This window comes from Balaenoptera physalus, assembly GCF_965194825.1.
Source record: "Balaenoptera physalus genome assembly, chromosome: 16".
Lineage (NCBI taxonomy): Eukaryota > Metazoa > Chordata > Mammalia > Artiodactyla > Balaenopteridae > Balaenoptera > Balaenoptera physalus.
Window position 1 is genome coordinate 83,945,531 of NC_138898.1, and position 20,278 is coordinate 83,965,808.

Consider the following 20,278-nt stretch of genomic DNA (forward strand, 5'->3'; position numbering starts at 1 on the left):
CCAGGGCTCGAACCCGTATTCCCTGCAGCAGCAGGCAGACTCTCAACCACTGCACCACCAGGGAAGCCCTATAATTTAGCAGTCTTTTGATGCCTAAACAGCTCCTTGTGCAATAATGTGTTGTGTTCAAATTTTTTTACAAATTTAATTGAATCCAGCTATGCATGTATGTTTTTCAGGGTTCGTAACAGGACTCCCAAGGGCAGGCCAAGACCACTCCTGGGATACCCTGTGCTCAGGCTGTCTTCATTCCCTCCCAGCCTCGGATGGGCAACTCAGGGTGATTTCTGGGGCACGCAGTCCACTGTTGACACCCCAACCCTGCCGCCCAAGGGAGATGAGAACAGGCAAGACACAACCACCTTCGAAGGAGAAGTCACATTTTACTTAGATTGTTATTTGAGGACAGCAAGTGTGTCCATCTACACTCGACATACACATCACATAGTATAGAAAAAAAAAAAAAAGCTGGGATCCTCTCACCCCTCGGCTCCCACCCCATCCTCCCCTCACCAAAATGTGGGGAAAGACCAGTCTTAAAGGCAGAGAGGGTCTTTGTCCCCAAAGTAGCATGGAACACGCTGTGCCATGAAGCAAAACATCTCCTTAAACCCATATCTTCACAAAGGAATTCAACTCCCCAGGCTGGCCCCTCATCCAGGTCCTCCAGGTCCATTTCATTACAAAAACTAATGAGTTCCTGAAAAACTGTATTAGTCGTATCCCACGAGAGGTGTGCAAGGAGGGCCAGGATCTGGCAGTGAATGCAGCAAAGAGCCCTATGCTTTTGTTGGGCTTTTATTCACCTGCGAGGCTGCAAGTGGGACAGGCCTGGAGCATCCCCACTGTAATGGAGAGCTATGGGGGTTGAGAGGTCACCCATCCCCAGACAGACAGACAGACAGCCCGTAGGCCCCACCGCAAGACCAGAGGGCCCATAGAAGACGGCTGCAGGCTAAGGTACAAGCAGAGTCTGTCTGCAGGATAGGACTCATGCACTTGGGCTCTGATGAAACCCGGAAGTCAGAGAAGTGCCAGCTCCAGCTCAGGGTGAGGACAAAGGGCCGCCATTGCCCTCCTTCTGGGACCTTCTCCCCCAGCTCAAGAAAGGCAAGAGGCCCGGGATGCTTGGATCCCTCATTCAGCCCCCAGGAGCAGGCCTCCCCTGCCTTGGGTTTTTTAATAGACTAGACACATCCCCTGAGAATGATGCTAAGAAACAGGACCATTGCCTACCACCGCTGGCTCACCAGGCCCCAAGCAGCCTGTTAGGAGGCGAGACCCAGGCCCAAGCTCAGGGCTGAGGGCCGGGCAGGGGTTAGATGAAGGTGTTGTTGGCAGGGTGCCTCTGGACAGTGACTTTGGCACCCATCACTCTGGTCCTAGCGGAGGCTTTCGTCTGCTTGGCATCCAAGTTCTTCATGTACCTCTGGACCCACAGCAACTTCGGGTTGCCACAGAACCTCTGGCCCTTCCTGGTGGTGAAGCTGTGGGAAGAGTGACAGGGCACACGTGAGGTCTGGCAGGGGCTTTGGATCCCTTCACTTTCTGAGGAGGTCGTGTGGAAGCCCAGAGGACACGCTGCTGTCCCAGCCTCCTGGCAGGTTCCTGACACGATGTCTCCTCTCTGTGCGTCTGCATCCCTTTGTTTCAATAACCTCATGTTCATGTTCAGTCACCTCCTTGTCATATGGGGGAGGCCCAGCCCTGCCTTTAGATAACACTGGGTCTGAAGAGAGAGACACAATGTCTACCCACGGGGATGAGAGAAGATGCATTGAAAACCCCGAAGAAAAAAGGCCTCCAGTTCACACAGTGTGCAAGGAAGCGTGGCCGATAAGGATGCCAGAGCTGGGAGGGGGCAGTGGGATGCCCTTTTCCAAGCCAGCTCTGAGCGGTGGATGCCAGGCTGTGGAGCTGGGTCTGGAGCCAGTGGGGAAAATTACGGTTAATAATTAATTTTTTTTCTCAAAGATGCAGACAAAATTAAGATTCAAAGTTTTAATTAATTTCCATACTGATAAAAATAATTCCATGAATTCTGTAAACCATTGCATAAATGCTATAGTGTAAAAAAATTTAAACAAGTGTTAACAACTTTAAACAATTCACTACAAGTAAATGATTATGCATTATAAATACTACCTTCTGGGTTAAGAAAAGATCACATTTCTATGGCATGCCACTGTTTACACAGTGAGCTCACATTTGCTGTCTTGTAACTCTGAAGTTATTTGGAGTCCTAAGTGACCTTGAATAGGTCCCCTTTCTGAGCCTTAATTGCCTCCTGTAAAATGAGGATAATCAATCCTAGCTCATAGAAGGGCTGAGAGGGTTCGATAAGGGAATGTTATATGCCCCCAATGGTGCCTCGTATATATTTGGTGCTCACTACATGATTATTGACTCTGAATCCTCTTCCTAATCTTATGGATGAGGAAGCTGAGGCTCAGAGAGGTGAGGTGACCTCCCCAGGATCACAGAGCAGGGCCCGCAGTGATCCTGAAGGCTCATGTCTCCCTGCCCCACTCCTGCCAGGTGGCCGAGGAGTAGTAGTTACTTACATCACTCCTGCCTTGGGGCAGACACTACTGTTGGACAGCTGGTAGCTTATCACTCGTCTCTCAGGAATCTTCTTGGAAATGAAGGATATGCAGCAGGAAGAGGGGATGATCATGGAGCCTAAAAGACAGGAGAGAGAAGAGCCAAGTTCTTTGCCAGCCTGCTCTAGACTCTGGGCTTCAACATGGAGCCCGTCCCCTGCACTAAACACCTCCCGTCCAGCCACTGGGCTGCCCCCTTCTCAGCAGTCCCCTCCAGACCCAGGCTGCTCGGGCCTCCATCCTCTGCTGTGCCATTCCAGCCATGCCCTTGGGACGGCTGTCCTGCGTGAGAGACCCAGGGTGGGGTCAGAGATCTTACCTGCAGGGACAATGCTGTAGGTGCACAGGGCCATGAGCAGAAGGCTGGTTGCCATGGTCATGGGGCCTGCCATGTCCTGGAGAGCAGAGGAGGCAGCTCAGAGCTCAAAGCTGGGGGCAGGAGGAGCGGGGCTGGGACAAGGGGCGTGGTTGCCTGTGGAGCACTCAGACTCAGCACTCAAACTACCCTCTGGCCTTTACCAGGGCAGCTAGGAGGAAACATGTGCTTATATAGCCTCCCGGGGGAGCCTTCCCCTCCCCTCCTTCAAAGTCTTAGAGGCCTCTGAGATCTGCGAAAAGGAAGTTGTTGCTAGCTGAGTCAGGGGTTATCTTGTACTCTAAGAAAGGGCTGGGGGAGGAGGGCATTGCCCTGCCAGGGCAAAGTGCAAACGCATTGGATGCATAGTCAGAAGGCTGATGGAGATCCTGGCTCTGCTGCTTATTTCCTGTGGGACCCTGGGTAAGTCACTCACTCCGCTGAGCCTCAGTTTCTTCATCTGAAAATGAGTAAAGTTATCCTCTCTCCTTCCATTCATTCATTCATTCATTCATTCACCAACTCTTATTGGGCCTGTGCCATGTGCCAGGCTTCTAGTGCGGAGGCAGATGTGAGATCAAGTGTGCAGAATCAATAAGCCATAATACTCGGCTCAGTTGTCAGACAGAGTGGGACATGACACCCACCCCACCCCGCCCCCATTCCAGGCCCCCAGCCTGGGACCCCATGTTTAGAGACTCTTGTCACTGCTGCTTCCATTCCCAAACCCTTCACGTCCTCTCCATTTCACCTCTCATGGAAATACTTGCTTTTCTCCAGCCTCCCTGCTGTGGCCTCCCAGGAGCACACCTGTGTGGCAGCACAGTGGCCCACATCACCTGGCTGATGATGGCCAGCTGTGAGTCTACATCTCCCGCTTGACCACGAACACCTTGAGATCAATGTCTCATTTCCACGCCCACCAAGTCCCGTGCAGATCACCTGTCCCATGGCCAGTGTTTGTAGAATGAATATATAACGGACCGACTCCGAGTCACTCTCCTCTGGATCAGGGACTCCCATGTGGTCTCTGCCCAGCATGACTGGGGTCAGTGTGTACACAGGGGAGCCATGCAGCACGTCCTCTGATGGGGACAAGACTGCAGCTGGGGAGGCCAGCAGTGCCTGATCTCACAGTCCTTATTTATGCAGTGAAATAGTGAAATACTCTGAGGACCCCACTCAGCTCCTCACTAGTTTTGCACACGCCCCTCCCCAGCCAGCAGGAACCGCCCGCACCTGGCAGAGGATGGGGCGCATTCAGTGAGAGTCCTTTACGTATGCAAGGGTTTCTCACTGAGTCCATTTTAGGAAGCCGCTTCTAATCTTTGCTCCTCAACAATTCAGAGGGGATAGCCTGCTCTCTGTCTGGGTTGTATAACAGGGGGCGCTGGGAGGGGTGGCTGGAGATGGAAGAGACAGAGGCAGCACGCAGGAGAAGGGTGAGGACTGGGCCGAGCAGGGTGGGAAGCCTTCACGCACTGACCATATGTTGCGCATTGACCATGTGTTGCAATTCATTGGGATGGCAGAAGGTCATCGGCGGGACGGTTTGGGGTGGGGTGCCTCGCCCCAATTAGTAACGCTATTTAGGTGCTTTCCCAAGACGCTTTTTTTTTTTTAAAGGCATTTCTTTTTAAGTTTATTTCTTTTATTTATTTATTTTTGGCTCCGTTGTATCTTCGTTGCTGCGCACGGGCTTTCTCTAGTTGCGGTGAGCGGGGGCTACTCTTCGTTGCGGTGCGCATGCTTCTCGTTGGGGTGGCTTCTCATGCTGCGGAGCACAGGCTCTAGAGCACAGGCTCAGTAGTTGTGGCGCACGGGCTTAGTTGCTCCGCGGCATGTGGGATCTTCCCGGACCAGGGCTCGAACCCGTGTCCCCTGCATTGGCAGGCGGATTCTTAACCACTGCGCCACCAGGGAAGCCCCCCCCCCGCCCCCAAGATGCTTTTTAAAAAAACACCCAGTCTCGCTGCTCTGTATAGGAAAGTAAGGCAGGGACTACCAACCCATTTTACAAAAGGAAAAACTGAAATCTACAAAAGGTGAGTAGACACCACCACAGAGCTACTTATGCCGACTCCCAAAATGGGAACTGCACGTTCCCGCTGGAAGGGGGGATTCCAACAGCCCGAGCAGTTATTCAAAGTAAGAGTGGGAGAAGTAGGAGGTTCCAGGAAAGACTAGAAAGGGATAGCTATTGTAAACTGTGCTGCAATGAACATTGGGGTGCATGTATCCTTTTGGACCATGTTTTTCTCCAGATATATGAACAGGAGCGGGATTGCAGGATCATATGGTAAGAGAGCTAACATTTAGATAGAGAAGGAGGAGGAGAAGGAGAAGGAGGGAGAGGGAGAGGGGGAGAGGGGAGGGGAAGGGGAGGAGGAGGAGAAAGAGAATGAGGGGCAGGAGGGCAAGACAGCAGATGCAGGCAAAGACTTGGGGAATGGAGGGGGAGAGGAGAGCGGAGAAGAAAGGGGGTGCTGTGAGACACCCAGAACCCCTCAGCTCCAGCTCAGACCCTGCCCCTCTCCCAGTCATGCTTTGTCCGCCTGAGAAAGGGGGTGTTGGCCAGACCTGCGTTTCTCCAAATGTGGCAGTCGCACCACCATGGGTGATACCAGAATGGGCATTTTTCATTTTAATTTAAATAGCCTTGTTATGGCCTCCCTCTGTGATGAGGGGTTTTATATTTATAATAGTGATAGAAAAAATACGAGTTGACAAAAAAATTAAATAAAGCAAATCACAGAACAAATGATATGCACATAAGACAAAAACAGTGACAATATATCTGATCAGCTATCCAAGAATATCTGAAGTCTGGGAAGACTGGCCAAGGTCCCGTCTGAGGGGATGGCCAAGGTCCCCACCATGAGCAGTGATGTAGCACAGAACTCAAAGCTGTGGGAAGCTGGACCAATCAATGGACAGTAGCCAAGGGGACAAGGGGCTTCCAAGACACATCCTAATAAGAAACAATTGGAAGAAGTGAGCTGTTAGCTTGGACAAGAAATGCCTTCCATACCTGAAGACATGTCCCAACAAGGGAGAATGGGCCTTGATGGCCCTAAATGGTGCAAAAGTAGACCACAGACAAGGGTTGCGACCTTAGGGTGGGGTGGATGGGGCAGGAGGGATGACCGATGGAGCAGAGCCTGGTTTGCCTGTGAAGTTGCTAAGTACTTTGGAGCCCTTGTCCTCCGTTAATTTTCCCCACTTTCTACGCAAGGGAACTGAGGCTCAGAGGTCAGGAAAGGGGAGAGCTGCCGTTTGAACTGAGTTCTGAGTTCAAGGTTCGTGTGGTGCCTCTCACCAGTAGAGCTCAGCCTTGATCCTGTGCGCAGTGCGGCCACCTGGTTTGAGGTGTCGGGTTAACAAGGTCAGATCTGTGGTCTCATGACGTGACAGGTATGGTAGGAAGGGGCTGGGGGCAGGGAGACTGACTGGAGGTTATGTAGCTGCCCAGTGGAGGGACAGTCAGGGGTTGGAGCAGGGGTCCAGAGAGCTTAATTTGACTCTGCTTCATATATTAGATCTACCTGAAGAACCTGGAGGAGAGGGCGATGCAGAATCTGGGGTGCCCCCTGGTGCATTCCGGGTTGTGGGTAAGAAGCACCTGCACGTTCCCTAAGACCCACGTCATGGAAGTCAGCCCAGAAGCCACCTTTTTAAGCCCCTCCCTAAACCAGAGGAGACTGGCCGGTAGCCATGGTTCAGAGGATTTGAGAGTCACCTGCAGGATTGAAATCTTAGCTCAGCTGTGGGACCAATGTTACTTGACTCCTCCATGGCTTAGTGTCCACACCCCATATGTAAAATGGGACATAATGACAATGTCTGCCTCATGGGTTATTATGAGGATTCAATGAGATGATTCATGTCAAGTGTTTGGCTCCCCATCTGGATAGGTCAAGTGCCCACAAAAAGATGGTCATTGTTTTTCCTTGTTTTCCCAAAAAGTATTCATTGAGTATCTGCTAAATGACAGAGACAAGGGATCCAGGAGTGAACACAACTCAAAAAGCCCATTCCTTCATGGAAAGGCCATTCTTATGTTGGGAGCTAATATGTAATGTACAAAATGGTGATAATTGTATCCTATAATCTGTCAGGAGATGACATATAAAATGCCTTTTGTAAGTAGCCTTTTATAAACTCTTCATCGACCTGGAAGCATTAAAAATTTTACAAAAATATTGGCTTAGGGACTTCCCTGGTGGCGCAGTGGTTAAGAATCCGCCTGCCAATGCAGGGAACAAGGGTTTGAGCCCTGGTCCGGGAAGATCCCACATGCCGCGGAGCAACAAAGGCCGTGTGCCACAACTACTGAGCCTGTGCTCTAGAGCCCGCAAGCCACAACTACTGGGCCCATGCACCGCAACTACTGAAGCCCGCGCGCCTAGAGCCCGTGCTCCGCAACAAGAGAAGCCATGGCGATGAGAAGCCCGTGCACCGCAACGAAGAGTAGCCCCCATTCGCCACAACTAGAGAAAGCCCGCGCACAGCAACAAAGACCCAGCTCAGCCAAAAATAAATAAATAAATAATTTTTTTAAAAAAAGGAAAAAAATATTGGCTTATTTATTAAAGAGGTAGTTCAGTAAAGTGTATACCTGTTACTATATTTCAGCAAACAAAAAGTGGTCCTTCTTGTTTTGTTGTTTTTGTTACAACTTGTTTACAAGCTGGTGAACTGACTCAGCAATCCACAGGCTCTTCCGTGACCTTTAATATATCATGGCATCTAATCTAATCTTTACACTAATGACCCTGTGGACTAGATATTATGCATTTTGTTGCACGGAGGTGAAGTAACTTGTTCCTGGTCACAGTTCCTGACTGCACCTTGTTTGCAGCTGAAACCTGAAAACAAGGGTGTTAGAAATATGGGGAAAGTGAGGCAGAAAAAGGCTAAGAAAGAGGAGGAAAATGGACAAGATGATCCTAAAATTCATGTGGAAATGCAAGGAGCTCAGAACAGCCAAAACAATCTAGAAAAAGAAAGACGAAGTTGGAGGACTAACACTTCCAGATTTCAAAACTTACTGCACCCTAAAGTAATCAAGGCAGTTTGATACTGGCATGAGAATAGACATACAGATCAACAGAACAGAGCTGAGAGTCCGGAAAGAAACCCTTACATTTATAGTCAGTTGATTTTTGACAAGGGTGCCAAGTCCATTCGATGGGAAAGAACAGTCTTTTCAACAGTTGGTGCTGGGACAACCGGATATCCACATGCAGATAAATAAAGTGAAACCCTACTTCATACCACATACAAAAATTAATTCAGGGCTTCCCTGGTGGCGCAGTGGTTGAGAATCTGCCTGCCAATGCAGGGGACACAGGTTCGAGCCCTGGTCTGGGAAGATCCCATATGCCGCGGAGCGACTGGGCCTGTGAGCCTGCGCGTCTGGAGCCTGTGCTCCGCAACAAGAGAGGCCGCGATAATGAGAGGCCCGCGCACCGCGATGAAGAGTGGCCCCCACTTGCCACAACTAGAGAAAGCCCTCGCACAGAAACGAAGACCCAACACAGCCATAAAAAAAAAAAAAAAAAAAAAATTAATTCAATATGGAGCAAAAATCTAAATGAGAGATAAAACTATAAAACTCTTAGAAGAAAACAGGTGTAAATCTTCATGACCTTGGATTAAGTAACAGTTTCTTTGATGTGATATCAAAAGCACAAGCAAGCAAAGGAAAAACAGATAAGTTGGACTTCTTTAAAATTAAAAACTTTTGTGAATCAAAGCACACTATCAAGAAAGTGAAAAGCCAACCCACATAATGGGAGAAAATCTTTGGAAATCACCTGATAATTCTAGTATCCAGAATATATAAACAAGTCCACAATACAAAGACAAATAACCCAATTTAAAAATAAGCAAAGAATTTAACTAGACATTTCTCTGAAGAAGATATACAAGTGGCCCATAAGCACATGAAAAGATGCTCAACTGTGGATTGCTTAGTCAATAGGGAAAAGCAAATCAAAACCACAATGAGATATCACTTCACACCCACAAGGATGACTATGAAAAAAAAAAAAACAACAGAAAATAAAAAGTGTTGGCAAGGAAATGGGAACTCTCATATATTATTCATGGGAATATAAGATGGTATAACCACTATGGAAAGGTTTGGCAGTTCCTCAAAAAGTTAAACATAGAGTTACAATATGACCCAATAATTTCACTCTAAAGTATATACCCTAGAAAACTGAAAATATTTACACAGAAACTTGCACATGAAGGTTCATAGCAGCATTATTCATAGTAGCCAAAAAGTGGAAACAACCTAATGTCCATCAATTGATAAATGGATAAACGAAGGTACAATGCAATATACAGTGGAATTTTATTCAACCATAAAAAGGAATGAAGTACCGATATATGCATTATGTTAAATGACAGACACAACAGGCCAGACATCATATGATTCCATTCATAAGAAATGTTCAGAATAGACTCCATTCATAAGAAATGTTCAGAATAGACAAATCCATGGAGACTTAAAGTAGATTACTGGTTGCCAGGGGCCTGGGAGGAGTAGAAAGTAGGGAGATACAGGGTTTCTTTTGGGGGTGATGAAAATATTCTAGAATTCGATAGCAGTGAGCGTTGTACAAATTGTGAGTATACCACTCACAGGTACACTTTAAAGGGGTTAAAATGATGAAGTTTATGTGATGTGGATTTTATCTCAATTAAAAATTAGACGAAAAAAGAAAGAAAGAGAAGATGCTGTGGAAACATTCAAAATGTTTGTTCAGATGGTGGGGCCTTTATTAATGGCTTTATTAAAGCTGCGCCCAGTTTCAGAGACCTCGTCTGCCTCCCTCATGTGGCCTGACTTTCATCAAACAGTCTGATATATTAGACTGGAAACCGAGAGGGCGCAGGCAGGCAGGGAGCAGTGGGTTTTCCCCCGGTCCTCCCTTACCTTGGTCACACTTCCTGGCAAGCAGGCAGACAAGGAAGCTTCCTTCAGTGGGTCCCATGGCCAAGTCCTTAGAGAGTTGAGGCTTGAGGGCCCCCTTCTCTCTCTCTTTTTCCTCCTGTGACCGTCCTCAGACCCCAGTGCCTCCTTACTCCCTCCGTCCGTTCTTATATCAAAACCTACTCTATAGACAGGCAATAAAAGGCACACATTCTCTCTACACCTAAGTGACTGATAACAGCTTAAAATAAGAGGCTTCTTGTATTCTAGGCCTCTGCAAATGAGGACCATTGAAGCCAGGTTTCTGCTTCTTGGAGAGGGGCATTGAAAATATGCAAAGGGGGAAGGAGTGTGTGAACCCAAGGATGCTGAATTGAAAGCAGAGGTATCCGTGTATATATCGTCTTTTAGAAACACTGATACACCAATAGCATACCTAGCAAAGATATTTCTCCTTGGAGAAATACATGATTCTGGTCCTGGGTCAAAGAAAGTAGAACCTGGAATATCTTTTTGGTGCCAGAAAGTAAGAAGTTGCTCAAAGAATCATGGGGATATGTCAAGAGGACATAGGAGCCAGCTCTCAGGAGCTCACACTGGCCAAATCTGAGACAGTTGGACCAGTAATAGTTGATAGTGATGTATTGAATAAAATAAGAATCAATCAATCAATGAACAAACAAAGTAAGTTTGAGGTTGAATTTTGTCTCCCCACAAAAATGAATGTTGGGGTCCTAACCCCCAGTACCTCAGAATGTGACCTTATTTGAAGATAGGGTCTTCACAGAGATAATCAAGTTAAAATGAGGCCATTAAGGTGGGCCCTAATCCTGTATAACTGGTGTCCTTACAAAAAAAGGAAAATTGGACACAGAGGTAGACACACAGAGGGAATATGATATGAAGATACAGGGAGAAGATGGTCATTTACAAACCAAAGAGAGAGGCCTGGAAGAGATCCTTCCCTCAGAGCCCTCAAGGAAGAACCAACCCTGCTGACACCTTGATCCCAGACTTTTAGTGTCCAGAACTGACTGGGAGCAAATAAATTTCTGTTGTTTAAGCCCCTCAGTTCATGGTGCTTCGTTACGGCAGCCCTAGCAAACTAGGGAGAGAAGAGAAAGCTTTACACTACAGTAGGATGCCAACTAATAAATATAGAAGAAATGATGGAGTTAGAAAATCATCCATGGATGCTAAAATTAGTGGGTAAATGGGTGACGAGAGATGGGATATTTACATAGTCTCAAAGTATCTCCCCACAAATCACATGTGAATCACAAAGAAAAAATCAGTGACTCAATAGTGAAGAAACCTGGGGGACAAATTTCTTAAAAACCATGTGAGTCTTCCTAGGAAGGTTTGGAACTGGATTGGGGATCAAGGAGAGAATCAGCTATGGTATACTGGAATGTTCTATACCCAGACCGCTAAAAACTAGCTGTATAAACTTGAGCAAGTCACTCCCTTCTCCCAAGCTTCAATTTCCTCATCTATGTAATGGGCAGGGGGTGTGGGTGACATGATCATGAGACTCCAAGGAAGTTATGGATATGAGAGCTTTTAGTAAACTTCAAAGCATGGTGCCCCTGCAAGTCTTCACCATCTAACAGCAATCAGAGCCTTAAACTAGAGGAATTAAGCCCATTTCAGGCATTAGACAGCAGAGGAGCAAATATATGGGGTCATTGAGGTCTTTCTTGGGCCCCTAAAATTGAATATCAAGGCAGTTTGGCTCTGCTGGCTCTTTTTCTTTTCAGGGCCACACCACATGGCATGCAGGGTCTTAGTCTTCCCCCAGGGATGGAACCCATGCCCCCTGCGGTGGAAGCGCGAAGCCTCAACCGCTGGGCCACCAGGGAAATCCCTCTGCTGGCTCTTGAATGGGCTTTAAGGAAGAAGGGAAATGACTTGGAAGATAGGACCAACAATATTGGTCTTGCCCTTTTCTTGGGATCTGGGGTCTGGGTGACAGACAGCTGTTTCAAGATCCTTCCTGGGGTAGATGAAGTGGATGTGTTTTAAGAGGTTAAAAAAAAATCTGTCTCCTGGCCCTGCTAGTCTGATACAGATAATTGACGATTGCCCTCTTAAATAACTCACCCTTTGTTAAAATGCAAAGGTGTTTCTTGGTAGGGATAACAAATCCCTCACGTAAACCCACTAATAAAACTTAACCAAACTAGTCATCCGTCTAGCCATCCACCCACCCATCCATCCACTCATTGAACACTGCTGTATGCCAGGTGCCCTGCTCATCCCGGCATCCCAGGGGGGAACTATACACAGCTGCTGCCCTTGGGGAACTCACACTAACCCGTGAGAGACAAAGGCAATTATGGTACAAGTGGTAGGTGCCCGAATGGAGGGGCAGAGGACCACACTTTAGAGCAGAAGAGGTCAGAGAAGACTTCCTGGGAGGGGTGTCTCCAGGGCTGAGTAAGGCTGACCAAGGGGACTGGGTGGGGGTGGGGAGGAGTGGAGACGTGCTAGAGAGAGAGGTGTTCCAGGCCCTGGAGGCCACAGGTATGAGGTCAAGGAGGAGGGGGTGACTTGGTTAGGTATGGAGTTTCGCAGAAATCACTCTGGTTTTGGTAAATCAGAGTGGAGAGATAGTTGTGGAGGCGTTGCTGGGATCCAGGAGGGATACGAGGAGCCAGTGAGAGTGGAAAGAAGGGGAAAGATGTGAAAATTATTCGCAAAGTCAACTCGTCAGGGTTTGCTGTCATGTTGGTTGAGGAGGGAGAAGGAGGTGACTAGGGTAACACTCAGGTTTCAGACCGGGCTGCGTGTGTGTGTGGGGGGCTGTTCCTGGAGGAGAATTCACCAGCAGAAGCAGGTCTGAGTGAAAACCATGTGGGGCGGTCGGGTTCAGAGTACTGGGGGTTCTAGGAGAGCCTTCTAGTATGTGGCAGGTAGGGTGGTAGCGAGAAGTCTGGACATCCAACAGACTATTCGAGCAGGAAGGCTCTTAGGGAGTCTCACCTCTCCTGACACTTTGCAGACGGCAAGTGGAGGCCCACAGAGATTGCACAGACCCCAATGCCCCCACCCAGCCCAGCCCCAGACCGTGACAGAGTAGCACCAAGAGTACAGCCCTAGAGGCAGCCCATCCTGGGTTCCAGCCCTGCCCCTGCTGGGGGCCCCAGGCTAGATGTTTAACTTCTCTGAACCTCCGACAATTTGCTGGAAGAAAGGGGTGTGAAAGCTCACCTCCCAGGGTGATGGGGGTTCTTGAGCCTCAGTGAAGGACTCCATTCCAGGCCTGCCTTCTACGACTTGAAGGATCACCACCAGACCAGACCAGCATCCCTCTAGCTTTTCCCTTAAAGCCCCACTTGGCTCTTCTGAGCTCTTACCTGATCCTCTTATTATTCCTATTTCATAGGTGAGGAAACTGAGGCCCAGAGAGGTGAAATGACTTACTCAGGCCCCAAAACCAAGATGCAGCAGGGCTGGTCCTACATCTTCCGGTGAAGAACCACGGTGCAAGGCGGGCCGCTGTGTTGCGAGGTGCCGAGTCAAACACTGAGTCCCCTTCCTCAGTACCTCTCAAGCCCATCCCTTCCTGTCGACCCTAACTGCCACCACCTCTGTCCAGGCTCCATCAGCTCCCTCCTGGATTCCTGCCCCAGCCTCTTAAATGAAGGTGGCTGAAGACAGACAGAGTGTCTGGGGTTTAAAGTGAGGGAGATGCAGGAAGGAGCCAGGAGGATGGATGGGCGCTGGGGCGGGGAGCTCAGCGGATTCAGGAGAGCGGGCTGGGGGTGTCCCTGCTACCCATGGTACCCTTCCCCCTTGCCAGCCAACACACATGCAGTCCCAGAGGACAGGAACAGGGGGTGGTCCTGAGAGCCACTTACCTGGAGGTGACAAAGTGTCAGTCGCAGCACCAAATCTAGAAATGTTTCACCTCTCTTATCAAGTGTGGGAGAGTAGGAGGGGAGGAGGGGCCTCCCGGGCAGGGCGGGGAGCCTCCCATACATTTCATTTCTGCTTGGCTTGGAAACTCAGGAGCCCAAAGTTCATGAGGACTTTTGAGAAGTTGGCTTCGTGGCATCAGGCAGGTGAGTGCGCAGGGTGAGAGGCCATCCCGTCGGGGGAGTGTGCGAGCCCATTGTCAGGGTGGACTTCTCCCCAGACACCCTAAGCCCAGGCCTGGAAGAGATGTGGCCCTGCACAGGGCAAGGGGGAGACAGGTGACAGCTATGAAGCAACTTGCCTTTTGGTCTCTTGAGAGGAGGGCTTCCCAGAGCTCAACTTTTTTTTTTTCCATGAAACCCGTTTATTTTATTGGGCTATAAAAAAAATACAGACTCAGAAAGTGAATATGATGTAATCTCAAAGGCAAATAAATAGTTGATAGAGATGAAGGTGTCAATCAGCAAGCATCAAGGCAAATGAGTAAAAATAAAGGTCTATGTCCAAGGCTGGTGGAGATAAAAATACCACGCGGTAATGGTATTCAGGGCCGGTGAATGGAGTGTTAACAGGGATGTAGGATGGAGTAAGAAGTGTTTCCTAGTTAGTGATGTTAACTTTTAAATTTCTCCCCAAGAATGGTTTTTATTTCCTCAAAAGAAGAGAGGAGAAAACCACCCTCACCTTTAGTAAAATTTAATAAAATACATTGCAGTGAGTCTTTTAACAGACACACAACACCAATATGTAGTATGCTTGTTTCAGACTGAAGCAGGGTTAGAAAATATGATTATGTAATGAATCAAAACTTTAATTGTAGACCTGCTTATTGATGATGTATATAAACATACTAGTAAAAAAGACTCTTGACCAAGTAATAAAAACTAAAGGTATGTTTATGTCAGCGGCTCAGTGTGTGAAACTAACTCAAAAATCAACAATATAAAAATCTCATAATAATATTCAAATAATATAATAATAATATTAATAATAATAATATAATAATAAATAATATTCAAATAATAAAATTCAAATAATGTAAGTTTTACTTGCAGCGTGAATTTATGCATTCACTATATATGGTTTTTACCATACACCATGCTTATATTATTGGAGGCCAGAGCTCAACTTAAAAACAGGAGCACAGATAGTGGTACTGCTAAGCAGCTGGTCCTCTCTGCCTGGTGAACTGGGACAGCTGTAAACCAAAGGGAACTAGAAGATCCCCTTGTGTGTCTCAGTGTCGTTGCTACCTCCTAGATGTTGGAGGCCCCAGGGGAACAGAAGCAGGGGTCAAGAGATAAAGCTCAAAGAAGAAAGACATTGGTAGTGGGCAGAGCCATTCAGAGACAGATCTGCCCACGTTGGATGATAGTGAGATCCCCAACAAAGGGACCATGCAAGCACCTCTTGGCAGACCTCCAAGTAGGAAATTCAAGCTTCAGATGAGGAAGTCCCATTCAGTTCTGGGGTTCTGGGATCCAGGGAAGGACCCATTTCGGACTCGATGCCATTAGAACTCTAAGTCCAATGGAAAGACACATACATAAATGAATAATTACACTATAGCATGATAAGGCATACATAGCAGAGAGATTAAGGGCATGAGCTTTAGAGACAATTAGGCCTGGGTTCAGATACTGGCTCAGTCAGCCTCAGTTTTTTAATCTGTGAAGTAGGGATGAAACCCTTTGCTTCCCAGGGGTATTATGAGAAAAGAGTGAACCACGTGCTGTACATAATGTTCCTGGCAGGGTGCCCAGCCTGTAATAAATACTAACAAGGGGAAGTCATTGCTAGTGCCAAGCACCTGCAGGCACAAAGGTACAAAGGGATCTGGGAGTGCAAAGGAAGACACGGTTCTGCGTGGGAAATAGGGAAGCTTCAGAAAAGAAGGCAGCCTACTCCTGGGCATATATCTGGAGAAAACCATAATTTGAAAAGATACATGTAGCCCAATGTTCATTGCAGCACTATTTACAGTAGCCAGAACATGGAAGCAACCTAAATATCCATTGACATAGGAGTGGATAAAGAAGGGGTGGTACATATATACAATGGAATATTACTCAGCCATAAAAAAGGATGAAATAATGCCATTTGCAACGACATGGATGGACCTAGAGATTGTCATACTGAGTGAAGTAAGTCAGACAGAGAAAGACAAATATCATATGATATCGCTTCTATGTGGAATCTAAAAAAATGGTACAAAGGAACCTATTTACAAAACAGAAATAGACTCACAGAGGTAGAAAACAAACTTATAGCTATCAAGGGGAAAAGGGGAGGGGAGGGATGAACTGGGAGATTGGGTTGGCATATACACACTACTATATATAAAATAGATAACTAATAAGAACCTACTGTATAGCACAGGGAACTCTACTCAATACTCTGTAATGACCTATATGGGAATAGGATCTAAAAAAAGAGTGGACATATGTATATTTATAACTGATTCACTTTGCTGTACAGCAGAAATGAACACAACATTGTAAATCAACTATACTCCAATAAAAATTATTAAAAAAAAAAAAGGAAGGCAGCAGGAGCTCCACAGGACAAGGGGTCAAGGACATTCCAAGCCAATGGGAAGCCTGGTGAGCGGCAGATCGGTTGAGTTCCAGAAGGTGATGGGAGGAGGTGAGGTTGGGAGTTTGGGGGCAGAGATAACACACTGCACCTCAATTGTCCTGCCCCCAAAGCAACTCACATATTATTCCTTAATGTCCAGGGAAGTCACCATTGTCCCCTCCCCATATCTGATAATGTCTCTAATTTTGTTGATTGTACCTGTTTAACTCCCAGACCCATCTGTTCCTTCTCAATCCCATTCCTCTGCCCCCACTTGCCTCCCTCCAATCTGTTCTGCACATAAATGCAAGAAAGCTCCTCCTAAAATGCAAACTAGCCCTGCTCGCTCCCCTGCCTAAAATTCTTCACTAGGACCCCATCATCAACAGCTAAACTTTGTTCATTCCATCATCTCCATAATTTTTACCACTTCTGCCCACCACCTAATCTATTATACACTTAATTGAAATTGACTTCATCCAAAAATATCCATGAGGAGATTCCCTGGTGGTCCAGTGGTTAGGACTTGGTGCTCTCACTGCTAGGAGCCCAGGTTCCATCCCTGGTCAGGGAACTAAGATCCTGCAAGCCATGTTGCATGGCCAAAAACCCCCAAAAAAACAAAAACGAAAAAATAAAAATATCCATGAAATCACAGATTTAGTGTACTGGCTGTATTTTTTCCAATATGCATTGAAACAAACTCACAAGTGTTAAAGTAAACCAGGAGTGAGTGTGTGTGTATGTGTGTGTCTGTAGCAGAAACTATCCATGCTCTGCCCATATCTCCTTGTCCTTGTCAATTCAGGGCATGCTGGCCTGGCTTCCATTGCCACCACCTGGCTGGCTCTGCCCCCTGGGGCCAGGATGACCTGCTGGGAAAGGGGACTCAAGAACTCCACATGGAAGTGGCTGATACCAATACCAGTGATTATGAGCAAATAACTTGGCAGGTCTTGGTTGACAGACAAGTAAGGTGGGGCCAGTGATGTGCTGGTAAATGTTTAACAGCTGGCCGTGAGCGGAAAGCTCTGATTTGCAATGTTTGCTTATTCCTATGATGTAAATACTCCTAAAGTTGCTGATTCCAAGCTTTCAACCTGGTGTCACTGAACGTGGAGTTGGGAAGAGATGCTGTCTCAGGTCGGTATGCGCTGGCTTTGGTGTACCACTGGGTGGGACCCAGGATGAGGACTTAGGGGGCTCATGGTCCTTAAGTTCTGGGAGATGCAAGGAGGGGAAATAGTGGTGCTGAGAGGGAGGTTGGAATATATTTACTAGCCAGAGGCTCACCGAAAGCAGGTGGGTGCAGGAGGAGGGAAGGCGTCTGAGCACATACACAAAGGTCCTGATGGGCCACAGCTGAGGAGGTCACACCCTAAGAAGGCAAGGAGTCCCCGGGCTTGGGGACAGGAAGCCTTAACCATCAGGTTTTCCTGTCTTGCCTGAGGCCAGGTCCCATCCTTCTCCTTGTAGAAATAGCTCCTGCTTGGAAGCTAAGGAAGGATCAGATTCTGCTGATCGATGAAAGCTCATGGCTGAGGACCTCACTAAAAGGAGAAGTGAAAGGGGCATTCTTCTTGAAGGACTAGCCCAGCTGGATTTCTTCCCTAAGACAGAAAAACATGAGGCTGGAGCCACAGAGGCCCAGCTCTTTCCCTGGGCTGCCCAAGGATATTGAAGTTCTGGGTCTGGAGTCAGACACACTCTTCCCATTTACTTGACCCCAAATCTCATGGGGTCGGTTGGAATAATTGGGAATCTTATGCTTCTGGGATATTCTTGCTTGCCCTACCTCCTGGAAGCAGTAGGAGGCTTGAATGAGAGATCGTTACAAGAGCACTTGGCAAATTGCAAAGCATTGGGTAGAAATGAGTGGTGGAATGATGGTGATGCCTCATCCACCCAAGACCCCTGGGAAGCAGCTCCAACTCAATGACTCAGTGGCTCAGGCTACAGAGAAAGTCCTTGGTGAGTTGGGTAGTTAGCTATCCAGTAAGTTTTGGGAGTCTGGGGGAGATGGGGTTCTAAAGGAGCTCCTGGACACCAAGTGGGGAAATTGGCGGGGGGTGGGGTGGTGGTGGGATGAACTGGGAGATTGGGATTGACATATATACACTAATATGTATAAAATAGATAACTAATAAGAACCTGCTGTATAAAAAATTAAAAAAATAAAATTCAAAAAAAGTAAAAAAATAAAAAATAAATAAATAAAATAAAATAAAATAAAGGAGCTCCTGGGAGAGGTGGGAGCACCAAGACAGACGATGGCACTGAGAGAGGAGATGGGAAGAGTCTCAACACCAACCACTGTGCCCGTGAACCCTCTCCATCCTCAGGAAGCTTATAACCTCAGCAGGAAGACAGGGCACATGAGAAAGACCACTTTGCTCATCTTTTCCCTGGTTTCTGCTACCAAGGACCCTCAAGAATGGCTCCTTACAAGGAATGATCTCCTGATGGACAGAGTCTCCCGGAATATGATGACCCCAAAAGGAGAAGCTGTCTATACAACATGAGGAGTTCTAACTATTTTGCAATCTTTGAGAAACATGGGAAGACACTGGATCGAGAGTTGATAGACCTAGATTCTGATTCCAGCTCTGCTACTTAGCAGCTGAGCAGGCAAGTCACTAACTCTTCCAGAGTCTCAGTTTTCCTACCTGTAAGATGGGCATAGTGATCTCCACCCTGTGTGCCAGCCCAAAAGCATTGTCAAAAACTTAGCTGAGTTAGTGGGTGTGAGATGGGAACTCTTATTCAGATATGAAGGCTGATGAGTTCTGTTTCGTTGGACCACAGACCTGGATCTTTAGGAAGGAATGAAGAACATCAGAAATAGTAAATATGTGGGTAAATATTAAAGGCAATATTTTTTCTTTTAATTTACTTAAAATATATATAACTGGTTATGACAAAGATTTAAAACATTTTATTGTGAGGTTTATTACATATGTAGGTATAATATATATGATAATTATAGCATGAAGAATGAGAAGAAATGAACCTAGATGGTTGCAAAGTTTTTAGAGTGTATATCAGAAGATACAATATTAGCTGTAAATAGCCTGAAAAGTTAAGGATGTATGTTGTGTTCCTTAGAGTAACCACTAAAAAGGTAATGTAAAGAGATATAGCAAAAGAGCTAATAGATAAATTAAAAAGAAATTCTAGAATAAATATGCTATTAACCCAAATGGAGGCAGGAAAGTAGGAACAGAGGAACATAAGACAAAAGCAAAATAAAACAAACTAAAGGATAAGACAAACAGAAGCCAAATAAAATAGTAGCCCTAAACCCAGTTATACTGATGATTACATTAAATGTAAATGGATTCATATCAGGGTCCCCAAGACCATCTCTTCATTTAGAGATTCACTAGAAGGACTCAGGACTCATCATATAGTGTACTCATGCCTAAGATTTACTGCATTGATGTATTAAGAATGTACAGCTGTATTATAAGGAAAAAAGACTCAGGTGGATCTAGAGGAATCCATATGCAGGCTTCCTTATGCTCTCTGCCTCTCATGAAGGATCACATAGAGCACACTCTTCCTCCATCCATGGAAATGCAGCAACGTGTGTGTGTTCCTGCCCAGGGAAGCCCATTAGAGACTCAGTGCCCAAATTTTTATTGTGGTCTGGCCAGGTAGGCACACTCTGCCTAGTACGTACGAAAATTCCAGAATCCCAGAAGGAAGGCAGGTGTTCAGCATAAACCATATTGTTTGTACAAATGTTCTGGACAGAGTGAATCATCCTTATCTGCTAACTGTTGACTGGGAACACTCCAAGGGCCAAGTTCCCAGATGCCAACCACAGGCCAAACTTGCAAGCAGGTCTTCCTAAGGCTAGGTCTAAGGATAAGC

The 20,278-nt window shown here is 46.8% G+C and overlaps 1 protein-coding gene across 1 annotated transcript; it reads right to left on the minus strand.

Moving 5' to 3' along the window:
- Positions 1–376: 376 nt before the first annotated feature.
- CCL24 (C-C motif chemokine ligand 24) lies at positions 377–3,327 on the minus strand. Its single transcript, XM_082428444.1, has 3 exons — positions 2,923–3,327; positions 2,565–2,682; positions 377–1,487 (listed from the first exon to the last, which is right to left on the minus strand). The coding sequence occupies exons 1-3, from the start codon at positions 2,993–2,995 to the stop codon at positions 1,319–1,321; spliced, it is 360 nt and encodes a 119-aa protein (XP_082284570.1). The 5' UTR covers positions 2,996–3,327; the 3' UTR covers positions 377–1,318.
- Between the last annotated feature and the right edge of the window lie 16,951 nt (positions 3,328–20,278).

What these genes read in the sequence shown, in the direction of transcription:
- CCL24 (XM_082428444.1), bottom strand. Translation starts at nt 2,995, where the DNA reads ATGGCAGGCCCCATGACCATGGCAACCAGCCTTCTGCTCATGGCCCTG. An exon ending in CTACAGCATTGTCCCTGCAG is followed by an intron (nt 2,683 to 2,922) that starts GTAAGATCTCTG and finishes CCTGTCTTTTAG; the next exon opens with GCTCCATGATCATCCCCTCT. An exon ending in TGCCCCAAGGCAGGAGTGAT is followed by an intron (nt 1,488 to 2,564) that starts GTAAGTAACTAC and finishes CTCTTCCCACAG; the next exon opens with CTTCACCACCAGGAAGGGCC.